Here is a 27,720-nt window from a genome sequence, read left to right on the forward strand (position 1 = left end):
ATTTTAAACACCTGTGGCAATGGGACTAAATGAAACCCCTGAATTCAGTAATTGAGAGGTGTGCCCCAATGCTTTTGCTATATAGTGTCTTTCTGAGGAGATATAGATCAGATATAAGATATTCCAGCTGTATATCAAAGAGGATGGTCAAAGGAAAATAAGAAGTTTCCAAAACTGGAGATAAAATAATTATTAAAGGTGTAGTGAAAATGGGATTCTTAATAACCATGCAAGACCTAATAAAGCTGTGAGAAGACAATTCAGTGCTATGCAAGAAGCCTTCACTGAGGAAAGAAAAGAGGAAAAAAAAAGATTAAAATTTGCCTTAGAACCCAGAAACTGGACAGAGTCTGGATCTTAACATCACTGAAATGGTTGGGGATCATTTGGACTTTGAGAAGCAACAAATGCAAACAACTGCTAAGACTGAAGTTTGGAGTTGTAGGAAGATAATCATGCAGACTTCTTTGAAAACCTAAAAGTGAGTCTATTGAAAATAATAGTAGCTAGAATATAGGCAGACAGTGGACACACTAAATATTAATGATAGTATGTTGTAGTTTTCCATTTTTAGCCTTTTTGCTTACGCTGAAAAATAAATAACATAACTTAATGACCATTATGCCTGAAAATGAATTCATTCCTTTTGCCCAGAACTACACACTCATCACTTAATGGGCCTATCATGTGCTCACAGAACACAATAAAAGAACCCCTACTACAGCACCGACTCTTAACATCAATGTACGCCTTGCTTCTGTTTATTCTTGTGGTTGCTAAGAAATGAGTGGGGAAGCACCTGCTCAGAGACGTAAGACCAACAAGGGGAGGTGCCAGCAGATTGGATGTGAGCGAACAACAGAAGAAGACAAGGAGGATGTAGATGATGAGGCTCATCCTGAGAGCGGCACTTTAGTGCTTTGGGAGAAGCGTTTTGAGCAGAGTATATTTGTGGATATTAGTGATGATGACAGCCTCCATTTGAGTGACCTGCAAGGCTCCTTCAGGGTGCATGTTTCACAGAACCAGGGGAGCATGCATTCCAGTGGTAAGAGTCTCCTGGTTTTGTACCTTATAGGTATAAGGTGTCATACTGTGTCATAAAGTTAATAAAGTTATTCAGAATGGTTTGATGTGAAATCCTCCATTCATGAGAAACATACCAAGTCAGAATTGTTTACAGTGGTGGTGATAGGAACCAGATGTCTGAAGAGTTTAACGTCTCTAAAAGCTACATCACAGAAATTATTACGTGAAATGGTTATGAATATGTTGCCTGGTGACAACAACAAGAAGTTATTTTTTTAAGATCTATACATGGTGGAGAGCCACATGCAGGGTGTTTTAAGGTAAAATAGTTGCTAAAGAAAATGTATTCTTCCAGATTTGTCTCTATTTCACCATCATCAATGTTACATAACCTAGAAGAAGTGTCAGTTTGCTGGTGGTTTGAAATAGTACAAAACAATTGTAGACATCATGACCCCTAGTGCCTGTCACCACTATTACTAAGAAATCCTAGTCTGTAAGTTTCTCTTCAATGAACCATTTCACATCAAACCACTCTGAATAACTTTGTTTACATTTCAACAATTGAATTATGTGGAAAATTTGAAATGCAGTGGAATTCTCTTTTAAGGCTAGATGCTACAAGTGGATAGTGTGATTTTTTTATTTTTTTTTTAAAGAATAAATATTGCATTGATATAAAAATTACATTTACATATGCAAATGAGTCTGCTTAAATATGCATACATAAATAAAAACAACAATCTAGCCTTTGGATGATTTTAAAATTTTCTCTAGAATTCTGAGGTTATATTCACATCAAAGATCAATATCTCAATGTATTTAAGATAAGGTTCTTATAGTTGATCAGCTATCTTATCCCTTTAACTTCAAGCTGTTATTGATTCCTTAGTCTTACTACATCATTCTTATAACTACATAGTAGTTTTATATTATTTACTGTAATTACTGAATAAGGAGTCTTCAGATTAATAACTGAATATACTTTGTTTTGTTTAAATTTGTAGAAAACACAGGCCTTTCCAACTCATATGAGGTTGAAGAGGATTCCTCTGAGAGCCCTGTCTCCATCAGCAATGAACATAAAGATCATGGCCACATCAGAGTTGTCGAAGGAAATGAGGCAAAGGGTTCAGTTCCATACCCCAAAACACCAGAGCAACCGCGGTGGAGGCCTGACGATGACAACACCAGCGATGAAGACCAGGAGGAGCTACCATACGATGGTGAACTTCACCAGAACTACTTGTTCCACACTGAGAGCCATACAGTGAACTCAAAAGAGCTTTGCATTGTGAATGAGACATACCAACAGGGCTCTGCTGCATTCTGCACCCTCAGCAAGCCCAGCAGAGATACTGAGAAAGTAAATGGTGGAATCTACAACACTGATCAACCTATCGTTGGGGTTGTCCAAGGGCAGGAGCCCAGCCGAGTTTCAGCATCAGTTCCTGAGTTCTTGCTTAGGCATTTCTCCCAGGATGAGCTGATCAACTGCGGCAGGTTGATTGAGGCAGAAACCATGCCGGAAGTCTCCCTGCTGGACAGTATCGATGAGACAGCACGGAGCAGAGCTTCAGCCAAGCTCCACACCACCTCAGGAGGTAGGGATGGGCAATATGTCAACAGGATATATTACATTACATCATTTTGAGTGTATAATGGGTATTGTTAGTACTTTTACAATACAGAGCAAATGCATATATCATAAAAAAGGACATATTTAGACCAACTCACCTATAAATTCTCCACCCACAAATGTATTTTTTCATAGCAGCTTACAAGGTTGGACAAGCTCAATAGCACATTGACAGAAATCTCATTCAACTTAAAATGGAACTGAAGTATACAGCAACATTTTTGTCAAAATATAGAAATCAATCATTTGTGGAGATGCCACAAACATATGTCCAAGTCCTAGAGTATAATTGGCCTACTCTCTCTGTACGGGTAGGACAGCCCCCAGTCTTCCCCCAAATCATTCGGAGAAACTCTAGCCAACACAGGAATCTGTTGTCTGATGTAACAGAATTGGAAGTTAGTGTTCTTCTCCAACTGCATTGGTCCAGTAATGTTACAAAAGTGTTTATTACTTATAAAACTTATGAAACATTTTAAAAAATTAAAAGGTTTCTAGGTTAATTTACAGTGAATTATAGCTACTCAAATGCATTATATTTATAGTTATTTTGTAAAAATACAGAAGGATGCAGTTACATCACACTGATCTTGAGGTCCAGGTGACTGTGAAATCGTGTAGTATAGTATAGTATACTAGGTAGGTTATAGTGTAACCTGCTATTTTACAGTTATTTACTGTTAATATGGTAAAGTAAGCTACTAGTACTAGTAGCCAGTAATCTAGTGTAATTTAACAGTGTATAATATCTTATTTGAGAGTTTGGAACACACCCCAAACTAAGGTTACAACAGGGCAGGGTAGAAATGAAAACTTCTTCAAGTATTATGATATTATATTTTTGCCATATCATCCTCCCTCAGTGGGATGCCACAGTGCTAAGATCAAAGCCAGTCCGTGTCTTCTGGAGGAGAACGAGTCCAGCAGAGGTGAAAGCCACACAGCCTCAGATTTAACAGACTCAAAGACGAGAGTCACTGAAACAACAACACAGAGAAATAAACCCACTGACCAACTGGTAAATCGTTCAGGCATCCACAATCAGTCTGACTCCTCTATAGTGTTCAGAACATCTTGCATCAGTAACGGAGACACCAGTCCAGTCAATTTAGCTGAGGATGAGAAGGAAGACGAAGAGGAGAATGCAGGGCATAGCTGTAGTGCCAGCACACCAAATCTGCCTAAGGCAGACATCCAGAGCGCCAGGTTTCTTTTGGGAAGGACGAGGTCCTGCAGCGAGCTAAAGTACGGCCAGGGGCAGGTGCACTACCCTCTACCCGACTTCTCCAAAGTGGCCCCTAAAGTCAAGATCCCCAAGGGTAATGGACCCACCAAGCCTGACTGCCACACACCATCTGCAGACAGAGCTCACGCAACAGCAGGCATTCTGGGTAAATCCCCATCCTCCTGTACAGTTGATGTCATCAGCCGAGTTTTGGAGGACTCTATCTGGCTGACTGAGATGAGGAAAGATGAGGAAAAGCAATCTAGACTGGATCAACATTTACAGGTGAACATGCATGATCTAATGATATGTATATCTTCTATTATATTTATATCTATATTTATCTTCTATGATTGTGCATATGCAACCAGAAAGCACAGTTAAAGAAATACTTGTGTGTTTTTCAATATAAGCCCTATCTTCTGCATCTGTAGTGTACTGTCACTTATCATAGTCAGTGATTTTGACGTTTTCCTGTGTTCACAATAGAAGCAAACGGGCCAGTGCCTTAGCATCTGCCCATTGATCTTTGTTATGAGTGTGTTATCAGGCAGTTTCTAAGTACAGGCAAACGCATCAAAATGATTGTCTGTGGTAACTGACTGTGCGATGGCAGATAGAGACTAGATTGAAAACACTGGACTATTCTTTCATTATGGAAATACATTGTCCTGTACTTGGCTCATAGTGCTTAGTTTATAACCAAGTTTCAATATTATTTCCCAAAGGAATATAGCATATAGAATATATCCCTCAATCTCCCAAAACTAGGACTGTGTTAGTAGTTGTATTACAACATGTACTGCTTGTATTCACCCTTTTTTGAACTGATTACTGTGTGGACTGTTTTTTCAGGCTGAATATAACAGATTACTTGCTAAATATCCTGAAGATGACAACCTAATCAATCTGATGAGACCAAGGGATCAGGTACATCGCTTTATTGTACCTTCACGCATATTTCTTATTTCCCATTGCGGAATCATTGGTGATCAGCATGACTGCAAAACTGCTCGTCATTGTCATGTTGATCACCAATGATGAAACTGGTTAATATGTATGCACTATTTATATATCTTATTTTTACCCTGTCACTTTAAATAAATATACATCAGATTCATTAATGTCAAGATGTGGAGTTAAATTACATTTTTTTGCAAGTTAACCAGCCTCTACAGTAAACCTAATATGGCATTTCTCTGCAAAGTTAAGTGCATAATTTGTATTTATTTGCTAAATTTAACATTTTGGAATTTAAATGTGTCATAACTTTTGCATGTTTCTGCCACATTTTGTGTTTCACTTTTTCCCCAATATGTTAAGTTCAGCAAATTACCAGTAATTGTGCTAAATTGTGCAAAGGTATGTTCTCTGAGGGTGTGTTTACTTATTTTCACTTAGAAAATCAACAAAATGTCATTTGACCAGGGGCACGCAAACATTTGCGCATGATACAATATTGCAGCGGTTAAAGGAATACTTCAGCATTTTCAACTCAATTGATTTTTCACTATTTCTGAATAATTCTGCTAAGATGTAAACATCTCCAGTTAAAGACATTACAAGCTTGGACTGAAATAGTATTTGCTAGTGGAGATTTTGTATAAACAATGTCATTGAACGGTCACCACTGTGCCAAAGAAAGCTTCACTATGCACGGATCTGTGTACCATGCAATTATTTTTTCTGACTTTTTCTGTTATTATGTATTTGCCAGATTGCTAGGTGTCATTTCTACATGTAAACAAAGCTCACTAAAAAACGTATTCCCCAAAAAAGATGTAAACCAAGTGATTGAGAGTGGTCTGGTGTGAAATACTCCATTCTACAGGAACTTGCTGAGTCAGTGTTGTTTGCAGCGGTGGTGATGGGAACCAAATGACTGAATGTCTCTGAAAGTCACCTCACAGAAAGTTATTATTTGAAACAGTTATGAATACACTGTCTGATGCCTGAAACATTTCCTTTGAAGGACTAAGCTTTTGGCATAAAATGTATTTTAAATGGTCCATTCATTGGCTGGCAGTACTATTTCACCAATATTCATGTTCACTGGTGGTTTTGAATGGTACATAAAATGTAATCATTTGCATTGTAGGCATCTCAGCGTCTGGTTTTAAATCATAATAAAAATAAAGAAGTATGTATGTGTCTGATGTAACTTTCTCAACAATGCATCATTTCATGTTAGATCACCCTCAGTTATTTTGTTTACATCTCAATTATGTGAGATTTGTAATATATCATCTGTACCATATGGTCTTTTATACACAAATAATCATTTTGACGCATTTCCTTCTGTTCACAGAACCAATGGGTGTTTGTTTTTTAAGTCAACAGGTTCTAAGAACAGGGAAATGTGTTAATCGACTGGATGCTACAGATGCAGCATATAGAGATTATGTTGGAGGATGCTGAAGTGTTGCTTTAATAATATTTTACTGCCTCTTGAAAATTGCTACATATAAATAACGTTAGTAGTATTCTTTGAAAGGATGCTCATTTGACTTCTTTCCATCAAAAAGACACAAATCTTCAGTGAACAGCCACCCTCAACACACAAGATAGAAACAGTCAGTGGACCAGACATCACACAAGGCCCAGCCCAGACCAGAGCTTCTCCACAAACCCCCCAGTCAACTGTGGAAGGCAAGTTGTCATTTTCTTTACTGCCCTCCTTCCATGAAATGTGAGAGGCCTTCTCTCTCTACTGTATCCCTGGCTACAAATTAACAAGAAACCTGATCTGCCTCCCTCAGTCATGAAACAGAACGGTCCAGTGACAGCTGATAGTCGTACTAGGCATGAATAAGCTTTTCTTTAGAAGCACAAACCATATAAAGAATAATAGCATACAAATTAAAAGTGCCCCACTAGTAGGGTGAAATAATCTCTATTTTTAAGAAGCTTGTTATTGTTATCATAGTAGAAGTTAACCTATTTCTGTGTGTGATGATAAGCAAAAAAAGTCAAGTAAATGTATTGAAAATATGATGTATTTACATGGGTTTTCACCCATTTCTGAGGTTTTTGCATAATTAAATGATTAAGATGTAAACAAAATCATTCAGAGTGGTTTGATTTCGAATCAAAGGTTGGTTTCGAAATCATTCTGAAGAAACATATCAAGTCTGAATTGTTTATATTGGTGGTGATAGGAAGCAGAAGTCTGAAGTGTTTAATACATCTAAAAGTGAGCTATAATAGAAAGCTTTTACATAAAATATGAACAGAATGATGATTTGCAAATCCTTTTCAACCTATATTCAACTAAATACACTACAAAGACAAGACATTTAATGTTCAAACGGATAAACTTTATTGTTTTTTGCAAATATTCACTCATTTTGAATTTGATGCCTGCAACACATTCCAAAGATCCAAAGTTGGGACAGGGGCATGTTTACCACTGTGTTACGTCACCTTTTAACAACACTCAATAAGTGTTTGGGAACTGAGGACACTAATTGTTGAAGCTTTGTAGGTGGAATTCTTTCCCATTCTTGCTTGATGTACAACTTCAGTTGCTTGACAGTCCGGGGTCTCCGTTGTCGTATTTTGTGCTTCATAATGCACCACACATTTTCAATGGGAGACAGGTCTGGACTGCAGGCAGGCCAGTCTAGTACCCACCCTCTTTTACTACGACACCATGCTGTTGTAACCCGTGCAGAATGTGGCTTGGCATCGTCTTGCTGAAATAAGCAGGGATGTCCCTGAAAAAGACGTTGCTTGGATGGCAGCATATGTTGCTCCAAAACCTGTATGTACCTTTCAGCATTAATGGTGCCTTCACAGATGTGCATGTTACCCATGCCATGGGCACTAACACACCCCCACACCATCAGAGATGCTGGCTTTTGAACTTTGCACTGATAGCAATCCGGACTTTTTCTCTTTGGCTCGGAGGACACGAGGTCCATGATTTCCGAAATCAATTTGAAATGTGGACTCGTCAGACCACAGGACACTTTTCCACTTTGCGTCAGTCCATCTCAGATGGGCTCGGGCCCAGAGAAACCAGTGGCGTTTCTGGGTGTTGTTGATATTTGGCTTTCGCTTTGCATGGCAGAGTTTTAACTTGCACTTGTAGATGGAGTGACGAACTGTGTTCACTGTGCGGCCGGCGGCCGTCTCACCGATCCAGCTCCTCCGAGCCAAACCAGCTACGGGCTGCTCTCCGGGCTGTTGAAGGTGGCTTGCCCCCTTCAGCACCCTTTGTTTTGGGCAGCGAGCAACTGCATGGCCCAGCCTAAAGACATTTGACTTTGTTTTTTTTCTCTCCCTCCTGACGTACTTCTCTTCTTCTGTGATCCCTGGCCCCGAGCGCCCCACAACTGACGATGGTTTTCTGAAGTGTTCCTGAGCCCATGTATGTGGTAACATCTGTTACAGAATGTCAGTTTTTAATGCAGTGCCGCCTGAGGGATCGAAGGTCACGGGCATTTCAATGTTGGTTTTCTGCCTTGCTGCTTACTTGCAGAGATTTCTCCAGATTCTCTGAATCTTTTGATGATATTATGGACTGTAGATGATGAAATCCCTAAATTGCTTGCAATTGCATGTTGAGAAACGTTGTTCTTAAACTGTTGGACTATTTGTTCATGCAGTTGTTCACAAAGTGGTGAACCTTGCCCCATCCTTGCTTGTGAACAATTGAGCCTGTCAGGGATGCTCCCTTTATACCCAGTCATGACACTCATCTGTTTCCAATTAACCTGTTCACCTGTGGACTGTTCCAAACAGCCGTTCCTCAACTTTCCCAGTCTTTTGTTGCCCCTGTCCCAACTTCTTTGGAACGTGTTGCAGGCATCAAATTCAAAATGACTGGATATTTGCAAAAAACAATAAAGTTTATCCGTTTGAACATTAAATATCTTGTCTTTGTAGTGTATTCAATCGAATATAGGTTGCAAATCATCATATTTTTTTAAAAATTTGTTTTACACAACGTCCCAACTTAATTGGAATTGGGGTTGTAAGATAGCAAAGAACTTGGGAATTTTATTATCTGTGCTACATAATATCATTAAAAGATTCCCAGAATGTAGCTTCTGTAGAAATTTCTGAACAAGGCCAAAAAGCAGTTTTGGCTGGTCTTGATCTTTGAGTCCTAAGGTGACACTGCATTAAAAGCATGCATTAAAAGTGGATACCATTGTCTGTGGGCACAGTTTGTCACTGTATCCACAAATGCAAGTTAAACCACTACCACACAAAGAAGAAGCCATATATAAACAGGATCCAGAAATACCGCCACCTTCTCTGGGCCTGAACTCATTTAAGATGAGCAGAGGCAAAGTGGAATAGTGTCCTGTGTTCCAACAACTCAAAATTTGAAATTCTTTTTGGAAATCATGGACACCGCTTCCTCTTGGCTAAAGAGGAGAGGGACTATCCAGCTTGCTTTCAGTGCGCAGTTTAAAAAACAGCATCCGTGATGGCGCTCTGAAATGCTGTATCAAGATGTATCAAGATCAAGAGGTGATGCAACGCAGTGGTAAACATGCCCCATCACAACTTTTTTGAAACTTATTGTTGGCATCAAATTCAAATTGGGTTTAACTCATTTGCGCATCATTACATTCTGTTTTTATTTTCATTTTTGCAGAGTGTCCCATCTTTTTTTGTGAAAGGGATTGTATGTTGCTGTAGCAGTGTTTTGCGATAATTTAGCAATATGCTTTTGGCCTGAAATGAGTTTTTTTATGTTTTCATGCTAGAGAGGTACATGTAGGGTGTGGTATGGCAAAATTGTGTCCCCAAAGAAAACTAAAACCAATGTTTTACCCTTATGAACATTACGTATATAGACTCAAGGCTCTCTGGTTGTTTTCGATGGTAAATAAAATGGCTATGTGTTGTAGACACCACGACCCCTGGTTCCTTTCACCACCACCGTAAAGAAATCTGAGGGAGTACATTTCTCTAAAGTACACTATTACAGTAAATCACTTTGAATGACTTTGTTTATCTGTTTGTATATCTGTTTTGTGTGTGTGTGTATATATATATATATATATATATATATATATATATATATATATATATATATATATGTATGTGTGTGTGTGTGTGTGTGTGTGTGTGTGTGTGTGTGTGTGTGTGTGTGTGTGTGTGTGTGTGTATGTATATGTATGTAATTTGTGTAGGGTTGGTTGAGGTGAAAAGAGATGCTGTGCAGAGCTCACTTTCCATGCAGAAGAGCATAACTGAGGGCCAGAGACTGACCACTGAGCTCAGAGCCGTTATTGAACAGTTTGTGAAGAAGGTAAAATCAAGTGATTCATTGAGCCTCTGTGTTGAATCTGTGTTAAGGAGTGTACTGTGTGCATCCTATGGGTCACGTGATAATGCAAATCAAAATGGAATCAGTAACACTGAGATTAAATTTTTTTTTCCACCCACTGCTGTGTGAAAGTAATATTTACTAATAATATCATGTGACATCCCCTTCCAGCCACCCCCACCTATCATTAAGAGAAATGCTCATCTTGCTCAGAGACCTTCCCTGATACTCTGTTTCACTCAGAAATACACCACAGTAAAGAAGAAAATATATTATGATTTTAAGGGTAATCTGTTCCTATTGTTCCTATTTCCACATATATGTGCAAATCGGGTGGTGCCACATTTTAATTCAAGTTATTAATAAGTCATATTAAAGCTCTAAAGGTGCAAAAGAATTGATGCAAATCATACAAGTGAATGGACTGTCAGTTATTGAATACATACAAATGTAAACACACTTTTTTCTGTCTGCCTTGGCAGGTGGAGGAATTCAAAAAGTGCATCAGCAACATGTCGCTAACTGTTGAAGAACAGCAAAAGGTAGCATCACATTTGTCTTGCCTTGGCTGAGGTCATCTGTTGTGAAAATGAAACAAGGCCCTCATTTACCCTGGCAATTATCATACAGCATAGCTCTGATCTTAAGTGGAAAGATCATTGAATCCACTTTCATAAGTGATCAGTGACTAAGGCTGCACCACTTTGTATTTTTATCGTTATCTCAATTGAGTTTCTGCAATAAACACATAATTTAGACCTGCAGTGACATCATTAATGGCTGCAGTGTGCATACATACAAAGACTCAATGTTAAAATGTATGAAGCGGTAATGTTACAACTGTAACAACAAATCAATCTAAGGAGCTTTTTAAGGAATTAAATATGTGTTTATTTGCTTTTGTTGGCCTGTAATAAAAATGAAACAATACATATTAATTAATATTTGTCACTTGACTGTAAATGCAGATATAAAAAGCTGTTCAGGGAATCCTTGCTGTTTTTTAGACTTTCATGTTTCGCAGACTACAAACTCTTGTTAGTTATATATTTGCTTAAAAAGCCTTATGATAATGCAGATTTATTGTAACTTTATAGTCGTTTAACATTTCTGTGTGACTCGGATGACAGATGGAAGGGTAGCACTCATTTACTACATCAGTCTTTCACTGTGTTTGCTGTCCAGGGTCATTATAGGTGAGGTCACTCTCACTATTAGGGGAAATGATTTGCTTCATTCAGTTAATTTAGTTAATACTAGGTATGAAAGGGCCCAAGATATGTTCCTGTGTGTGAATGTTTAAGAGTATCTGTTTAGGTCACATGATCTGGTCAGGGTGATGATTGTTTAGCACCAGCATGCTAATAGTCTCTGCTCTGTGTGAGCAAATGTTTGGGTGTGGTTTGTGTTCTGTGAGCAGGTGTTCAGAGGGTGGTGTTTTGTGTTCTCCATGAGCAGATGTTTAAGGGCATGATGGAGGCTCTGGATCAGCTGGAGCGGAACTACATGAGTAAGAAAGAGGAGCACAGAGTGCTGGAGATGCAGAATTATATGGGTTTCGACAGGAACACGGGGGAGTTTGACCCTGACAGGTAGAAAAACATGTTTAAACCCATTTTTTAGAGCAAAAGAGTAGCTTGGGTACGAAAAGCTTATCATTTACAAACAAAATTTCACTTAGAAAATCAACAAAACATGTAATTTTACCAGTGGTTTTCAAACTTATGTCCATATGAATGAAGTAAATGGAGCTAAGTCTGCACTGATATTCAGAAAATAAGCTGAATATCCTTGTTTAAATTGTTAGCCTTGGTCAAATCTGTAGATATCTTGCATGAGGGCTGTTTATAACATATCCATTTTCTCGTGTGGATGTGTGGAAGGCAGGTGGAAGGAGAGATATTCCGGCTAGGCATGCAGCTGGAGGACATAAAGGAACAGATAGACAGAAACACCCATCACGCGCTCTCTCTTCCTCACTCATCCTCCACTCCCACTCCTTCACTGCATGGGGAGATCGTCCCTTCTGCCTCATACCAGGCAACACTCCATGAGGTGACACTGGCTCTCACTTATAATAACACCTTACCATTTGTCTTTTAACCTTCATAAGAAAATGTCCACTTGGAAGAATGTTCGCTTGCACTTGTATTAAAAGTCATAGATAAATAACTTAAAGAACCCCCAGATTTTTCCAAACTGCAGTTCAAAAATGGATTAAACCACAGAGAAAACAGGACTCCTAACTATCAGATAAACAGTACTTAAAGCTTCCCTCTTTGAGGTACAGGTGAAAATCAAGCTCCACCCTTCTTTCAGATGGGAAAATATTGTTAAACACAGTTGGTTCAGTCCATCCTTCCACTGTGAGTCGACAACTCAACACTATGAGTCTGAAAGGATTTATAGCTGTCAAAGAGCTGTTCCTGAGAAAAAGAAATATAGTTTTATGAACTGATGAGTCTAAATTGAGACTTGAAATTAATTATATGAAAGAATAATCTCTTACCTTTGCACAGTACTGTATGTCCAATTAACCTAATTGACCTAACAATCAAAAATTGTGCTGAAACTGATATCCTCTGTGTCGTTACACCCCTATTCAGCAGCAGTGAGTAAAAACAAGGCCACAGGTTATCTATTCTTTCCACTGTGTTCCTGTCAGTTATCACTTAAGTTATCGAATAGTTGATTACAGAATAAAAACACACTGTCATCAGGTTCTAATATAACAGCCAACTGCATCTCACTGGAGAGATAACGGAATGAATGAGGCAATGAGTGACAGTGTATCGAGTGTTTGTTTATGCGTGCATGTGTTTGTATGCTTCTTGAAATTACTAAATTAACTCACGCACACATTGCTATTACATAAACACTCATATGCCACGTGAATAGCAGTGTTCCACCGTGCTGATTTGCTATTCATGTATTGCTGTGCTGTGATATGATAAGTGTACTGCATGACGGAGCTGTACAGGCTGAACTTTGGCTCCTTATGTTCTTACAGGAGCCAGTCTTCAGTTTCTCCACTAGCGTGGGAGAGGAAGAGGAACACTTTAAAACCATCAATGATGGGCCTTCAGCTGCAGACTCACCCCTCAGCTGCCCGAGCGAGAACAGCTTCAGGCTACAGTATGTGTTCTACTCTTGTAAAGGAGTGTCAAACTCAACCAGTAAAAGGGCCACATTTAAAAAATCTCCTCAAATCTGTGGGCCAGAAAAACAAAATGTTTTTATTTCATTTTTAATTAATGTTGAGCTACAACCTGAAATGGCTGTTTATTCAAAATATGCAAAAACCTCCATAGTAAAATACAGACACTTGTAGTAGACCTTGAAATATTACATGGACATTTGAAATGGTGCTCAGTCTTTTAAACCTACCTTTTTGATTGAAGTAGACTCCCGGCATCCTTTCTTTGCTGCAAGTTCATTAAGAGCTGCTGAGTTTACGTTAAGTGTTTATATTGAACTGCAGCTAAAATGTATTTTGGTGATATGACTGGTGTGAAATTGTGCAGAAATGTGTAGAATTGAGGTGAAACCGCTGTGCTGTAGATTGTTGTTGGGGTAGGAGTGTTGGAGCACATTACATTGCAGTGCATGCTGGGGCCTGTAAAGGATTCAGTCACCCATCCAAATCATTAAATTCAGGTGTTCCAATCACTTCCTTGGCCACAGGTGTATAAAACCAAGCACCTAGGCCTGCAGACTGCCTCTACAAACATTTGTGACAGAATGGGTCGCTCTCAGGAGCTTAGTGAATGCAGCGTGGTATCATGATAGGAAGTCCAGTCATGAAATTTTCTCACTACTAAATATTCCACAGTCAACTGTCAGTAGTATTATAACAAAGTGGAAGTGATTGGAAACGACAGCAACTCAGCCACGAAGTGGTAAGCCACATAAATTGACAGAGCAGGGTCAGCAGGTGCTGAGGGGCATAGTGTGCAGAGGTCGCCAACTTTCTGCAGAGTCAATCACTACAGACCTCCAAACTTCATGTGGCCTTCAAATTGGCTCAAGAACAGCATAGAGAGCTTCATGGAATGGGTTTCCATGGCCGAGCAGCTGCATCCAAGCCTTACATTACCAAGCACAATGCAAAGCGTTGAATGCAGTGGTGTAAAGCGCTGCCACTGGACTCTAGAGCAGTGGAGACGTGTTCTCTGGACTGATGAATCACACTTCTCCGTCTGGCAATCCAATAGATGAGTCTGGGTTTGGTGGTTGCCAGGAGAACGGTACTTGTCTGACTGCATTGTGCCAAGTGTAAAGTTTGGTGGAGGGGGGATTATGGTGTTGGGCTGTGTTTCAGGAGTTGGGCTCGGCACCTTAGTTCCAGTGAAAGGAACTCAATGTTTCAGCAGACCAAGAGATCTTGGATGATTTCATGCTCCTAACTTTGTGGGAACAGTTTGGGGATGGTCTGTTCCTGTTCCAGCATGACTATGCACCAGTGCACAAAGCAAGGCCCTTAAAGACACGGATGAGTGAGTTTGATGTGGAAGAACTTGTCTGGCCTGCACAGAGTCATGACCTCAACCTGACAGAACACCTGACTTCACAAATGCACTTCTGGAAGAATGGTCAAAAATTCCAACACACCCCTAAACCCTATGGATTAACAATGGGAAGTCAGTCAAGTTCATATGTGTGTGAAGGCAGACGAGCAAATACTTTTGGCAATATAATGTATTTCCTGAAAATATTTGGGTGATCATTGACTTCTAGCATTTGCTAGCGATGTTACCCTCATAGCTCAAGTGCTAAAACAAAGAAGCAAAATTTGGATACCAGCTGGGAAGTGGAAAACTTGTGTACATTTATGCGGGACTAGTGGTTTTTATAATAGTTGCATACAAGGAATAAAAAAGACAATTTCATGGTTAATCACAATTATTTATATGGCAGTCAATAGTAAGATAAACGTTTTTAAACATTATCTCAACAGCAAACATATCCTTTATAATTATAAAAAATTCTATCCAAAAACCTATCCATTCAAAACTTTAATTAGAGAATGATCTAGCTGAATGTTGGCCAACAAGAGTCTAAACTCATACAGTAGTAGCGTTTGCAAGGGCCCGCAGGGGCTTAGTAGACGGTTTGTGATGATGGAGGCTGTAAGCTGAGAGTGTGTCTTGTGATATGTGTGCATGTGTGATCAGATGTCTCTGGCATGTGTATCAGTTTCAAAGTGGAAACATTCAGTTCCCTCCACCATCGTTTCTATCAATTTCGTCATCTGACCTCTGTGCTATTCCAGCGTCTTCAGCCAGATGTCCTGCACCAGCAGGGAGGATGAGGAGGGTAGCATGAACGTGCCATGTGAGGAAGAATACTGTGAGGACTTCCTGGCGCAGTTAACCGAGCCAGCTTCACGAAATCATCAGAGAACACCAAACAGGTAAGCACTGTCAGATTTGTGTACACATCAGCCCTATTTGAATTCTGGATACTGTATAGATGTTTTCTAATACATTTAAACAAAATATTCAGCAAAATAATATTTACACAATTTTCCCTTTTACTCTAGTTGATTGGCCCAGACATAGAAGAGTATGCATCACCCAGAAAGCTTCTATTTTATTAGCTTTGTAGCTCTAGTACAAAATTAAACAAGCATATTTTGGTCACAGAAAATGTCTTGGCCAATCGACTAAGGTGGTATTTCTTCAAATCAGGTAATAGTTTCTATCTTTCTTAGCTAAGCTCTGTAATTTTTCAGGCGGTTTAATTATGATTATTAAAGACATGAAGCCATAAAAGAAGCAATCTTGTGACTGTTTTTCTACATTAAAAAAATGCTCACTCTCAGGTGTAGAAAAATACAGAGAGAGACTTTATTTAAAGGTCCACCAGTTTTTTTTCAAAATTGCATAATTCAATCATTAAGATGTAACCAAAGTCATTTGGAGTGTTTTGATGTGAAAAGCTTTGTTCTGCAGAATCTTGCTGAGTCGGATTTGGTTTCAGTGGTGGTGATAGGAACCCGATCTCTGAAGAGTTTAATGCCTCTAAAAGTTCCCTCACAGAAAGTTATGGAATGAAATGGTTATGAATGCACTGCCTGATGAATGAAATGTTGTTATACCATAGAGAATATTATGGTCTGAAGTGTGTTTTTTAGTCCATCCATGGTGGAAGTGTACATTCGGTGTGTGCGTGTGCGTGTGTGTGTGTGTGTGTGTGTGTGTGTGTGTGTGTGTGTGTGTGTGTAATATATATATATATATATATATATATATATATATATATATATATATATATATATATATATATATATATATGTATATATATATATGTAATGTAATGTAATGTTATTGCCCAAAGAAATATCCTTTCTGATTTACTGTTTTCTCATTTTCAGCATTACTTTTCCAAAAATTCTGAAAATATGTTCTGATTAGATTCACTGGTTGTTTTAGACAAAATTATAAAATGGCTATATTTCTGCTGTGTGGCACGGTGGCACAGTGGGTAACGGTTGAGTGACCAGGGTCCTTTCCATGTGGAGTTTGCATGTTATCCCTGTGTCTGCACTGGTTTCCTCCGACAGTCCAAAGACATGCAGTCGATTTGGAGAAAATCTAATTCAGCAAGCTTCTCCACAGTGACCCACTTTGAATGAATTTGTTTCCATCTTAACCACTGAATTATGCAGACATACTGAAAAATTACAGTAATCAAGTACAACTAGTTATTTTCAAACTCCCCGTTTTACCCAAATACCTCAAATATAAGCACTTACAAGGTGTGTATGAAGATAATTATATCTTTATACCGCAGATATACATTTAGGATTCATTTAAAATGGGTTTACTCCATTAATGTTGTGCTTTTCCACATATGAATCACTAACAGTGAAATGTAGGCTAAAATTAACTGTGCCGATGTTTCCATATTAATTATATATAAAATGTATTGCCATCTATTAGACTGCATTAATATCACTGCATTGTAACCTCTTTTGTCTCATGTAAGAACTGAAGATATAGAATTTCACATGCAAGACCCCCCAGAACAGCATACCAACATAGCACAGGTAACACCCACTCACACATGCATGAATTTATTCTTCTGTGAAAGGATCACGAGTGGCATCATAACAGTGGAAGACTCCTGACTTGAATCCCTTCAAAATACTGCGGCAAGACCTTAAACAGGCAGTTAATGCTTGAAAACCCTCCAATGTAGCCGAATTAAAGCAACTCTGCAAAGAAGAGTGGGCCAAAATTCCTCCACAGTGATGTAAAAGACTCATCGCAAGTTATTGCAAATGTTTGATTGCAGTTGTCACTGTCAAGGCTGGCACAGCCAGTTTTTACGTTTAGGGGGCAATGACTTTTTCAGAAGGCTTTTGAATACATCTTTATCTCTAATCAATGGAAGGACCATTTAAAAGCTGCATTTTGTGTTTACTCATGTTGTCTTTATCTGAAATTTAAATGAGTTGGATGAAACATTTAACTTTGACAAATTAGCATAAACCAAAGAAATCAGGTGAAGGGCAAATACTTTTTCACAGAACTGTATACATGTTCAATAGACATCGTGCAAGTCAAAGTGTGCAGAGGAAGTGTTCTATTATTTTCTCTTAGAAAATCATGTAGTATTCAAATTTTTGCATGTGACTAAGTGCTGACTGCCAAGATAAAGTCAAAATCAGTTTTAATGTCATTTCATCTCATCACAGATGTGTTGAGGGAGGAACAGAATGTAGTTCAGTACAAGTACAAGGTGCAACTATTGGTCCACAGCACTAAAGCTAATTGATAATCAGTATAATGATAAAAATACACAATTATCATTAGAGGTCACGGTGTCAGATGTGCTCATACTTTTGCACAGTACTCCATACATTAAAGAAAAATATTCCACTGTGTTCTACAGAGGATCATAGGCTAATTTTGATTATCAGAGGAAATGTTGTGCTGGTAGTTGCAGAGATTCGTGAGCCCGGAGACAGACAGCGGTTTTGGCGCCTCTGACCAGAGCCGACCACCTACTGGACTGTCCCACACCCAGTGTAACACTGAGAGGTACACATGTGCGCTCACACACACATGCGCGTACACACACGTGGCTGTCCCCTCTCTGCCACAGTGCCTGCATTGTGTTCTGAGCTTATTCTAGTGAGCTCAGTTATCAGTGTAATTATAGATATTAGGCCAATGACAGGCTGTGTAATAAAAAGTCCCCTGCAGAAAATATGAAACAATGAAATGTGAGTGAAGGCAAAAGTGATTTAGTCTGTAACCAGCTATCAGTGTTATTTGTTTTGTCATGTTGTTAAAAAGCACAACCGGCAAAGATTTGGTAAATTTTTTCTAATTCTGATTGTATTTCTGATTCTGAAAATGATCAGAAAATGGAACAGAAGGAGCAAATATTGAAATGGTTTTACTAACTTATAGTTAGTCTTTACTAACTTTGTTATTACAGTGACATAACTTGGATCTTATGAGGCTTAGTACAACACATCCCATGTTTTGGCTCTCCATACGAAAACCTGCAAAGAAGAAAAACGAACAGTGTCAGTGAATTGATGTCTCAACCAGGTTCTAATGTCAGATAATGGTGGTATTGCATTATCATCGCTACCCCTGAGTTAGTGAGTGACCCATGAGCTACCCCCCAGTAAAGATGCAGTTGCCCTGTCTGCACTGCCAGTAGATACACCTCTGTGGTGATGATGTTGTAGTAATAATGAATGCCTGGCTTTCTAAATTAGTGCATTTTGATGAACATGTTGCTGTAATTTCAGATATAGGTAATTTATTTATAAAGTATGCGCTACCGGTGTTTTATTTTACAGCATTTCATTTCTACCCACCTCTGTCATGACAAGGTTCCATCTGCCAGTTACATGGTTGTCAGTGAGTGATTAAGAGACCCTTGTTTGTCCCACATGGTGAAATTTTATCTCCACATTTAACTCATCCATGAAGTGAAACACCACATACGCTCTAGTGAGCGTGTACACACACACACACACACACACACACACACACACAAGGGGGCAGTGAGCACACTTGCCCGGAGCGGTGGGCAGCCCAATCCGCAGCGCCCGGGGAGCAGTTGGGGGTTAGGTATCTTGCTCAAGGACAACTCAGTCATGTGCTGTCGGCACTGGGGATCGAACCGGTGACTTCCGTTCACGAAAATGGTTCCCTAACCTCCAGTCCACGACTGGCCCAAGCAGTGGCAGTGTGTGAGCAGTGTGGAAGAGTCTGGTTGTGTTCCTTGATGAGCTGACGGAAGCAGTAAATGTATCATTGTTATTGTATCTTCATAAGAGACATAGAAACTCTACGTTTGTATCTCTAGTGAGTCCCTCTAAATGAGCTTGGCTCTCACATGTGGTGATATCTGTTTGTTTTATTTGTGTACAGTTTATGCAAAACAATGTTTCACATTATTAGTTTGCCACCACTCACACATCACTGAGCATGTCACTTAGTAATTGCAATAAAATAAACAAGAATCTGAGCATGACAGAATTTTTTATATTAGCTGTCCACAGAGCATGGGCAGTACTGGGTTTCCTGTATCTCAGCCTCATACAACCATATACCTCCAACACGGTGGAAAAAACTGTGGGGGTAAACAGTATGGGTTGACCCTTATGTAGCTGTGTAGTGTACGCGATGTCAACAACATGCAGACATGTATAGCAAGTAATAAATAGCTAGTTAGATTTTGCATAGTGCTGCTAAATTGCAGTATATATTACAAAAGTAGTTAAATGACTAAAAGTGCATTTTCACATTTGAATACCTTCTTCTCTGCCAGCTGTAAACAAACCAGTTCACTGTTTGGACCCAGCCTAAGTTTTGGATAAGAAGTTGTGCAGCCTTAGCTACACTAAGGGCACATGGAGAGTTTGTGAGCATCACTTTGAATGCCAGAATGAGAAGTGAGGCACCATATGACTTTGGGGTTCTCACAGATGAAGACCAGATGTGCGGACAGGGCTAGTGGTTGCGCCAGTCAGGAGCCACCTAAACAAAATATAACTGTGAACAGCAACTGATCATTAAATGTCTGAACAAAATATTTTTCTCTCTTAGTTTGTCACCTTCTGATGATGTCGCCAGCATGACAAGTGTGAGCACATCGGATAATGAAGCATCGCACTCTAATCTACACACTGCTATCTCTGTTGCAACGTGGGCTGGTTGGCCCCGAATGGGTGATTCAGAGCCGGATCAGCTCTCTAACAATGTGCAGAACATTCACAATACAAGAACACAAGAGAACTACACTACCCAGAATACACAAGTGGGACTGCACAGCATGGCAGAGGCCCCACTGTGTGGTAAAAGCAAGCTACTGATACTGAGACTGGCACACACAGGCATACATTACACTGTATGCTAAACCTCATATCTCCAAAATAAGAACTTTACAGGAGAAGGAAAAACATACTTTTTTTCCATTGGCTTATTTTTTTCCATGTGAATTGGGGTCATTTCTTTTATTTCATTCATCACTAAATTTACATACAGTGTAAAGGGTAACAGGCATTTTCAAATTTTGTCAAAAACAAATCCAAAATGCAGATACAAGGTTTTCTTCCAACAACAGAGAGATGCAAACACAGATGAACTTGCTCTGGAACATCAACTAACAATCAACTAGTGCATGCCATTTAAACTAAAATCATGCAACTGGCTGTTTTAATAGACAGCCTCACTGTTGGTAGACCTTGTAGGTGTACAATTAGGGACTATAACCTTTCCATGCTCACTTTGTTTTAATTGTCCTCCGGTCCATCATCAGTGGTCAGTTTCTGTTCACAGGACCACTGCTGGATGGATATATCTGAATGCCAATGAACTGCTAACTTAGTACATACTGTCTTTAATTCTGTGGTTTTCATTTCTATAATTTCTTGTTTCGTTTTTGTTCCACTAGAGGGTGCCACTCTCCATTCTGTCTCTCTGCAAGAACCAAGCCAAGAAGATCAGTTAGCACAGATACAGAAGCCTACTGCGGTCGAGATGCCAACTAGAGCCAGGCTCTTGCAGTGCTCCTGTCCCAAGTGAGCGCAGTCTCATTCCTTCTCCGAACATCACTCATCACATCATCTCAGAGTTCTGACTTTCAAAAGAATATACAGTGCAGTGCACGAGAAGAAGAAAACAGTGACAAAGGTTTTGTTGTTTTGGCTTTGTATTTCTGCACTGAAGTGCATTGTGTCAGTGATGTTTAAGAATCATAACCTTTTGTAAGCATCGTGCCATCAAGAGATCAAAATGAACCGATCAGCTAAGACATGCTTGGTGTCTAAGATTTGCTTCTTTATTTTTAAACTGGAGCTATGCGGTTAAAGTAACTAATAGGTAGTGGATTTTTACACTGACCTCAGATCCTATTGCATAACTAAGAGCAGTATTAGCAGCCTGATTGAAGCCTTTGGTTTGTACTTTTGCCATTTTTTTATGGACAACAGTGTCGTTCTAACATTGTTAGAAACCTTGCAAGTGTTTCTCTATATGAGCAACAACTTGACAAGCTTTGAGTTTGTGATGATTTAGACATGCAGTTTTGCATGTTTTTTTTTTTTTTGCAAATTAATAATACAAATATAGCTATAAGCTGCAATTTGAGGGATCCAAGCACGATTTTGCAAGTATGCCCCAAGATTGCAATCACTGTTATAGCTCCCCTTTTTGTTGTTTGTCCACCACTTTTTGCAGGCTGATTCATCAAAATGCAATAAGTAAATACTGTAAGTTTGATTACAGTAGGACAAAGCATAATCATCTTTGTTCTGCTAAAGATAGTAATAAATTAAATGAGCAATTTAACAGAACACATTAATTGAAAAAGGTTAAGTATCGTAGCACCCGACACTGGCCAATTCAGTATTAATTTAGCATACCCCCCAGAGTAGAAATAGTAGTGTAAATGTTCCAGGTTTTGTCACGATCAGACATGTGTACATGAACAGGTTTTAGGTAGGTGAATTTGGAAAACCCTGCCGACACAGTTTAATTGATGTTTTGTGGCCATATTTGCATTAGGTGACAATGATTTGTTTGTAAAATGTGAAACTATGGATATATGATGCATTTTATAAAAAGGCTTGCATAGTTTGAATACAATTTCAAGCGAACAGGCAAAGCACAGTGAAAGATATGCTTGTTGATAATTAAAAAAAAAACATAGGTAACACCCTCTTGTGGCCAGCTGTTGTACAATTCCAATGACTAGTAGAGTCCATACATGGACATACCTTTCATGTTTTATGACGACTGGCCAAAGCCTGTCAAATGCCCGCTGAAGACTGATGCCACTGTTATACATTCTCATAAAACCATGTACAAAGTTTCAGAATGCCAAGTTCATTGGACAGTTACTGACAAACTGAATTATTTGTGCGTTGTAGTGCTGCCTAGTAAGGCAAGTCCACCAAATTGATAACATTGCCTGACTCTCATAGGGAATAAACTTTGGTGACAATTCAAATTTGACTGAGAAGTTCCCCGATGTGGGACTGACAAATATGCTCTGTTTAAGCTAAAGAAAAAAGAGTTTTCTCCTCCATGACATACGGTGCATGACTTATGGGTCAAACTGCAAAACACTGTGCCGTACTACTCCCTTCAGGCTGATAGGGTTCATATAACTCCCTGTTGTAGTAGGAGGTAGTATTATCTGTTGACCTATTGAAGTTTTTTGCCTGTATGACGTATGGTTTGGTCACATGTTTCTTTTTACCAAACAGAAAGAAGAAGAAAAATCCTATCAATTGCAATTATTTCACTAATTGCTAATGGAATCACAACTTTCAAGCCAAGCTAATAGGTGTTAAACTGCTGTGTGTGTTCAGCAGTGAAGCTATTAGTGCACTGCAATACGAGGTGTCTCACCTGAAGAGGGCACTGGAGGAGAGTTTGGGTCATTTGCCACATCTGAGCTTGCGAATGGAACACCTGAGCAGTATGTATTCACAGGAGAAGAGGCTGAGGAGCCGGCCTCGTTCACGACACCAGCACAGACTGTCTTCCAGCAGGTAACACACGACACATACAGGAACCAGTGGCACTTAAATGAGCATTGAACTATAAGCTGCACTTATTTTATTTATTGTATTGTATCTTATTGTTATTGTATTGCAATGAATGGCACAGAGTTCTGCGTTCCACTCTGTTTCTTTTTCTCTTGGTGTTTGCAGTGACATATTTGTTTCTAGCAGTATCTGAGCTCAGGACTGTCTTTTTCTCTAAGCTATTGGTAACTAGCAAAGATACTTTCACTAGACTGACAAAGTACTTCTTGTAAGTCGCTGTGGATAAGAGCGTCTGCTAAATGCTGTAAATGTAAATGTAAATGTTTCAGTGAACTATAGCAGTGGTTTCCAATCTTGGTACCTTGTATATTTGAGTGTTTTTGTAGTCTCAGACGGGACTCTCAGTGTTGCTACAGTATCTCTGTTTGTCGCAGATGCCTTAACACAGATTTGGACCTTCAGAGGATGGAAGACTGGAACTCCTCTGATATGGAGCCCAGCAAGATCAAAGGTACCTGCCTACTCCTGCATATATAACTGACAGTACTGTCAGAGTAAGTATGTCACAGTATGTGTGTTTTTTTTTCCCTCAGGATCAGACAGTGCAGAATCCAATCACACTGAAATGCCAGTCTTTTTTAATCCCACCCACAGAGGCGCAGCCACTCACTCCAAAAGTCCCTCCAACAGAAGATTACATGATGTGAAATGCTCTTTCACAGGTGCGGCTCCAGACGATACAGCAAAATCTTTGACCATTGACATTATGCTACTATCAGCTGCGATCATTTACAGTTAGCTTTAGGCTTGCGAGACTGTGTACCATATGCTGTTAACCATAAATATCACTGATTGAAGACAGTATTATGGGTGTGGCTGGGACGTATGAGCAGCTTTTGTTCTGCCTTTCTGTGGCTCTTTTCTCCAATAATGCATTTCAGCACTGCAGGTTATGAGGTAACACTACACAGAAGCCTACTTAAAGAAGAGAAAATAAACACACTTCAGTTTCTACTCATAAACTTTTAAACCCACTTTGTTCTTAGTAGCTTTTGCCATAGGTTTAATAAACCAAGTGTTAGTTAAAATAATATAAATGCTAAAGTTTACCATATGAAGCAAGCATATTATAATTGTTGCTTTCCTTTACTGTTACTGTAGCGTATTATTATTATTGTTGTTGTTGTTGTTGTTGTTGTTGCTGATAACGGTAAAAGGTTTTGTCTTTTTATTTTATTCATTTTGATGTAAACAAAACACTTCATTCATGTTTTGTGAGGGCCTTCCGCCGCTAAATAATGTTCTGAAGCCACACAGCAGACTGAATACGGACATGGACTACAAATGAAAAGAAACCTTGCTGAGAGAAAAGGTTGTGAGGCAAATATAATTAGTGCATCTTAAAGTTGTGGTTTTCTGACATTTTATTCATCCAAATCAATTGGCATTCATTATATTGATGGAATCTATCAGCAAATCACAACACTACTGTCAGTCAGCTCAAGCCTAGTAAGGTTAAAGCAGTAGCTTAAGCTAAAGTAGCTTAGGACAGTGGAAAGATGACTGAAGCAAGCTAGAGCTTGAGGGCTCCTAGCTGAACCATGGCTATGGATCAAGAATATTTATCTCCTAATAGAAGACTCTAGGTTTTAATCACTACAGAGCAAGGCACTTAACTCTATGCATGCAGGACCCTAGCACAACTTATTCAGATCAAAAATCATAACTCTGTTTATTTCAGTTTTTATTTATTTATTTTACACCAGTTGAAAATGCTGGGTACCCTTTACATTCAACATTTTATAACAACGTTCAAAAGAATGACAAAAAAATGGACCAAGTTAACTTGGAGTAAAATTCCATTACACTAGCATACATTTACACCACTGTTTGGAATCAGTGTCTTCAACAATATTAAAAATCAGTTTAAGATTAATGTACAAAATTAATTCAGTATGCTTGTTGTATGCAGTGAGTTTTTGTGTACTTTTCAAATTACTAGTAAGAAACCATAAATTAGGGGGATAAAATGAAAATATTTTTTTTTTAGTTAGAAAAAAGGAACTTCTAGAATAATATCAAATTTATGAGATGTGTTGTTTGAGATTTTCATCTGCACTGTAGAAAATATTGGGTTATTTTTTTGTTTTTCTTTTCTAATAAAGCTACAATTCAGAGGTTTTGTTACTACATCAACAATATGATTAACAATATCAACAATGTTCTCAGTGATGGTTTGGAAATCCTTTAAAAGCAGAAATGTTATGCATTACATTCCCATATTCTGTTTCCACTAACTGCATTCATTCCTTTGACAGCCTCACTAGAGAGCCTGTCTCAAGATACTTCTCCGTCTAAACCCAGCAACAATCATCAAAGAGCTGTTGTTCTTGGAGCTGATGGCAACATTAGCACTGGGCCAGGCAGTCAGCACAGTGATGCTAGCATTGGGTCACTCAGTGACTACAAAACAGCCAGTGTTAGACCAACCAATCACAGGAGAGCAGTTAACATTGAGCCAACCATCCATGGCAGCAGACACAGTGCTGGTATTGGAAATAAAGCCAGTTTTGGACTAACCGGTAACAGAAGCAGCGCTAACACTGGATGTACACCACCAGGTGAGGGCCTGGCTAACTCTGTAAGCCTGTGGTCATTGCCTGATTTACCAAATAATGTTATAATAATTCTTTTATGAATGCATAGTATATATTTGTTTGGTAAAGCCTTGGTTATGTATACTGCTCTATAGGAGAGAGTCTCTGTTTGATGGACAGACATTTTTCTCCACCACTTCATCTTCTCCACAAACCTCTTCTTCAGACCAACTATGGATCCTGCAACAGTCTTCCTCCTGGGTATTCAGTCAGTTCATTGATCAGTCTATCAATCAATCAGTCCACCCATGGCTTAATACGAAAAACAGACTACCTCTTTGCTTGTGATTGTTTTAGTTTCAAGGTGCAGGATCAGCAGTCAGATCCAGAAGCGTCCAGCAGGAGGCGCTCCACCCAGTCAGACTCAGCAATGCTGCCCAGTAACGTCTATTTCCAGCAGACCTCACCACTCCCCACCTCACCATGCAAAACCAGAGGGAGGTCACGGAGACAAAGAGTCAAGGTCAGTTAGGGTCACATAATCAAACACAATGAGTTTTCTCTGAGATGACCTTTCACACTGATCATTCGCCAGTTTGTCCACTGCTCTTACAATGGGTAAGAGTGGGATTTGGCCCAAGAACTGTGTGAAATAAGTGCTGTCCTGCAGTGCTTCAGGGGGTATCGGGGATGCCCAAACTTTTTGTCTGGGGGGACCATAGCGTCATGTTTTTAGAGGGCCAAGGGCGAAAAATAAACAATATACAAATAACAAAGGTAGATAGGATACAAATCGTCTTTGTAAATACATTTAAAATGTACTTTGTAACATGTTTTGTTACTAAAATTCTTCAAAATATATCATTTTAAAAGTTAAATAAGAATTTCATTAGTCATATAGTTTTTTTCCTCAGTAGGTGAAGGGTTGGGAGTAGAGAAACTTTCTCGAACTTTGGCCCACACAACATGCTTTGGACAGCACTGTATTAAATGTTGCCTCAGTTTGAGTTTTGTTTGCCACTTAATACTAAGAATGCTAGTGTACTGATAATATGGTACATCAAGTAATCTATTGATCATAATACAGTCATAATATTGTACAAACTTGAATATAAAAACTGTTAACCGTTATGGAATACGTTCAAACAAACACATTCATAATGTAATGAGAACTACAAACACACACTGTTCTTGTCATTTGTAATATAGATCACTTGTACTGATGTAGGTGTACTGATGGCAACACTTAATGTGAATTGTTTCAAGTGTTTGATTTACTCATTCACTCATTCTTCCTTCTCAAATGAAATTGTATTAATGAGTTGGATTAAACAAGCAACGTTCAAATACATCTGTCTGTTTTCTGAGAAGGTTCACTGAAAGATCAAAGTGTCTTCTTACTCAAAATCTAGTCAAGCCGCCAAGACTTGTTTGTTGTCCAGAGTTGGCTTTGTTTTTTTGCACTGAAGCTACAAGTCTAATGTAACAAATGAGCAACAGAGTTGTATGTAACTCGAAATCTCTATAATGTTAATATGATTTAACTGTGGTCAGGAGGAGGCGATAAACAGGACTCTGGATAAAGCCTTGGAGGCGGCTCTTATGATGAAGCAGACCACAGACCGCATGGCTAAAACTCTGTCTGCAGACCTGGCTAAGGTCCAGATCTACAGGAAGTTTCACAGCCTCCATCCTCTCAGCGACATGGAGCAGGCCTGACTGTGACTCACATGGCACACTTCATTAACTGCTCTTCTGTAAACCTCCTGAAGCTTTTGGATCTTATAAAAGGCTATATAGAAATTCTTTATGGAAACTGTATGTATAATCTATGGATGCTTTATGGAAAATGATTGGGAACTCTGACAACAGAGCAGAAACTGATTTTGGATTAAATTATTTCTAATGGTAAAA

At 39.0% G+C, this 27,720-nt stretch overlaps 1 protein-coding gene across 4 annotated transcripts in view; it reads left to right on the forward strand.

Annotated features, from left to right (window-relative positions):
• LOC108442937 overlaps nt 1–27,720 on the forward strand; it is a 29,489-nt gene extending 1,769 nt beyond the window's left edge. The window contains exons 2-23 of one of the 4 annotated variants that reach the window (XM_037530854.1): nt 782–1,048; nt 2,037–2,633; nt 3,532–4,178; nt 4,749–4,823; nt 6,419–6,542; nt 10,046–10,164; nt 10,665–10,724; nt 11,641–11,774; nt 12,066–12,237; nt 13,193–13,317; nt 15,455–15,595; nt 17,173–17,233; nt 18,130–18,230; nt 20,262–20,509; nt 21,109–21,235; nt 23,030–23,212; nt 23,644–23,720; nt 23,803–23,931; nt 25,528–25,830; nt 25,962–26,067; nt 26,164–26,329; nt 27,361–27,720. In XM_037530854.1, coding sequence (XP_037386751.1) covers nt 782–1,048; nt 2,037–2,633; nt 3,532–4,178; nt 4,749–4,823; nt 6,419–6,542; nt 10,046–10,164; nt 10,665–10,724; nt 11,641–11,774; nt 12,066–12,237; nt 13,193–13,317; nt 15,455–15,595; nt 17,173–17,233; nt 18,130–18,230; nt 20,262–20,509; nt 21,109–21,235; nt 23,030–23,212; nt 23,644–23,720; nt 23,803–23,931; nt 25,528–25,830; nt 25,962–26,067; nt 26,164–26,329; nt 27,361–27,525 — 4,127 coding nt within the window. In that variant the 3' untranslated portion in view covers nt 27,526–27,720. The remainder of the gene's footprint in view (nt 1–781; nt 1,049–2,036; nt 2,634–3,531; nt 4,179–4,748; nt 4,824–6,418; nt 6,543–10,045; nt 10,165–10,664; nt 10,725–11,640; nt 11,775–12,065; nt 12,238–13,192; nt 13,318–15,454; nt 15,596–17,172; nt 17,234–18,129; nt 18,231–20,261; nt 20,510–21,108; nt 21,236–23,029; nt 23,213–23,643; nt 23,721–23,802; nt 23,932–25,527; nt 25,831–25,961; nt 26,068–26,163; nt 26,330–27,360) is intronic. The other 3 variants (XM_037530855.1, XM_037530856.1, XM_037530857.1) reach the window with 3 other exon arrangements.

The sequence above is a fragment of the Pygocentrus nattereri genome, chromosome 19, assembly GCF_015220715.1.
Source record: "Pygocentrus nattereri isolate fPygNat1 chromosome 19, fPygNat1.pri, whole genome shotgun sequence".
In the NCBI taxonomy this organism is placed as follows: domain Eukaryota; kingdom Metazoa; phylum Chordata; class Actinopteri; order Characiformes; family Serrasalmidae; genus Pygocentrus; species Pygocentrus nattereri.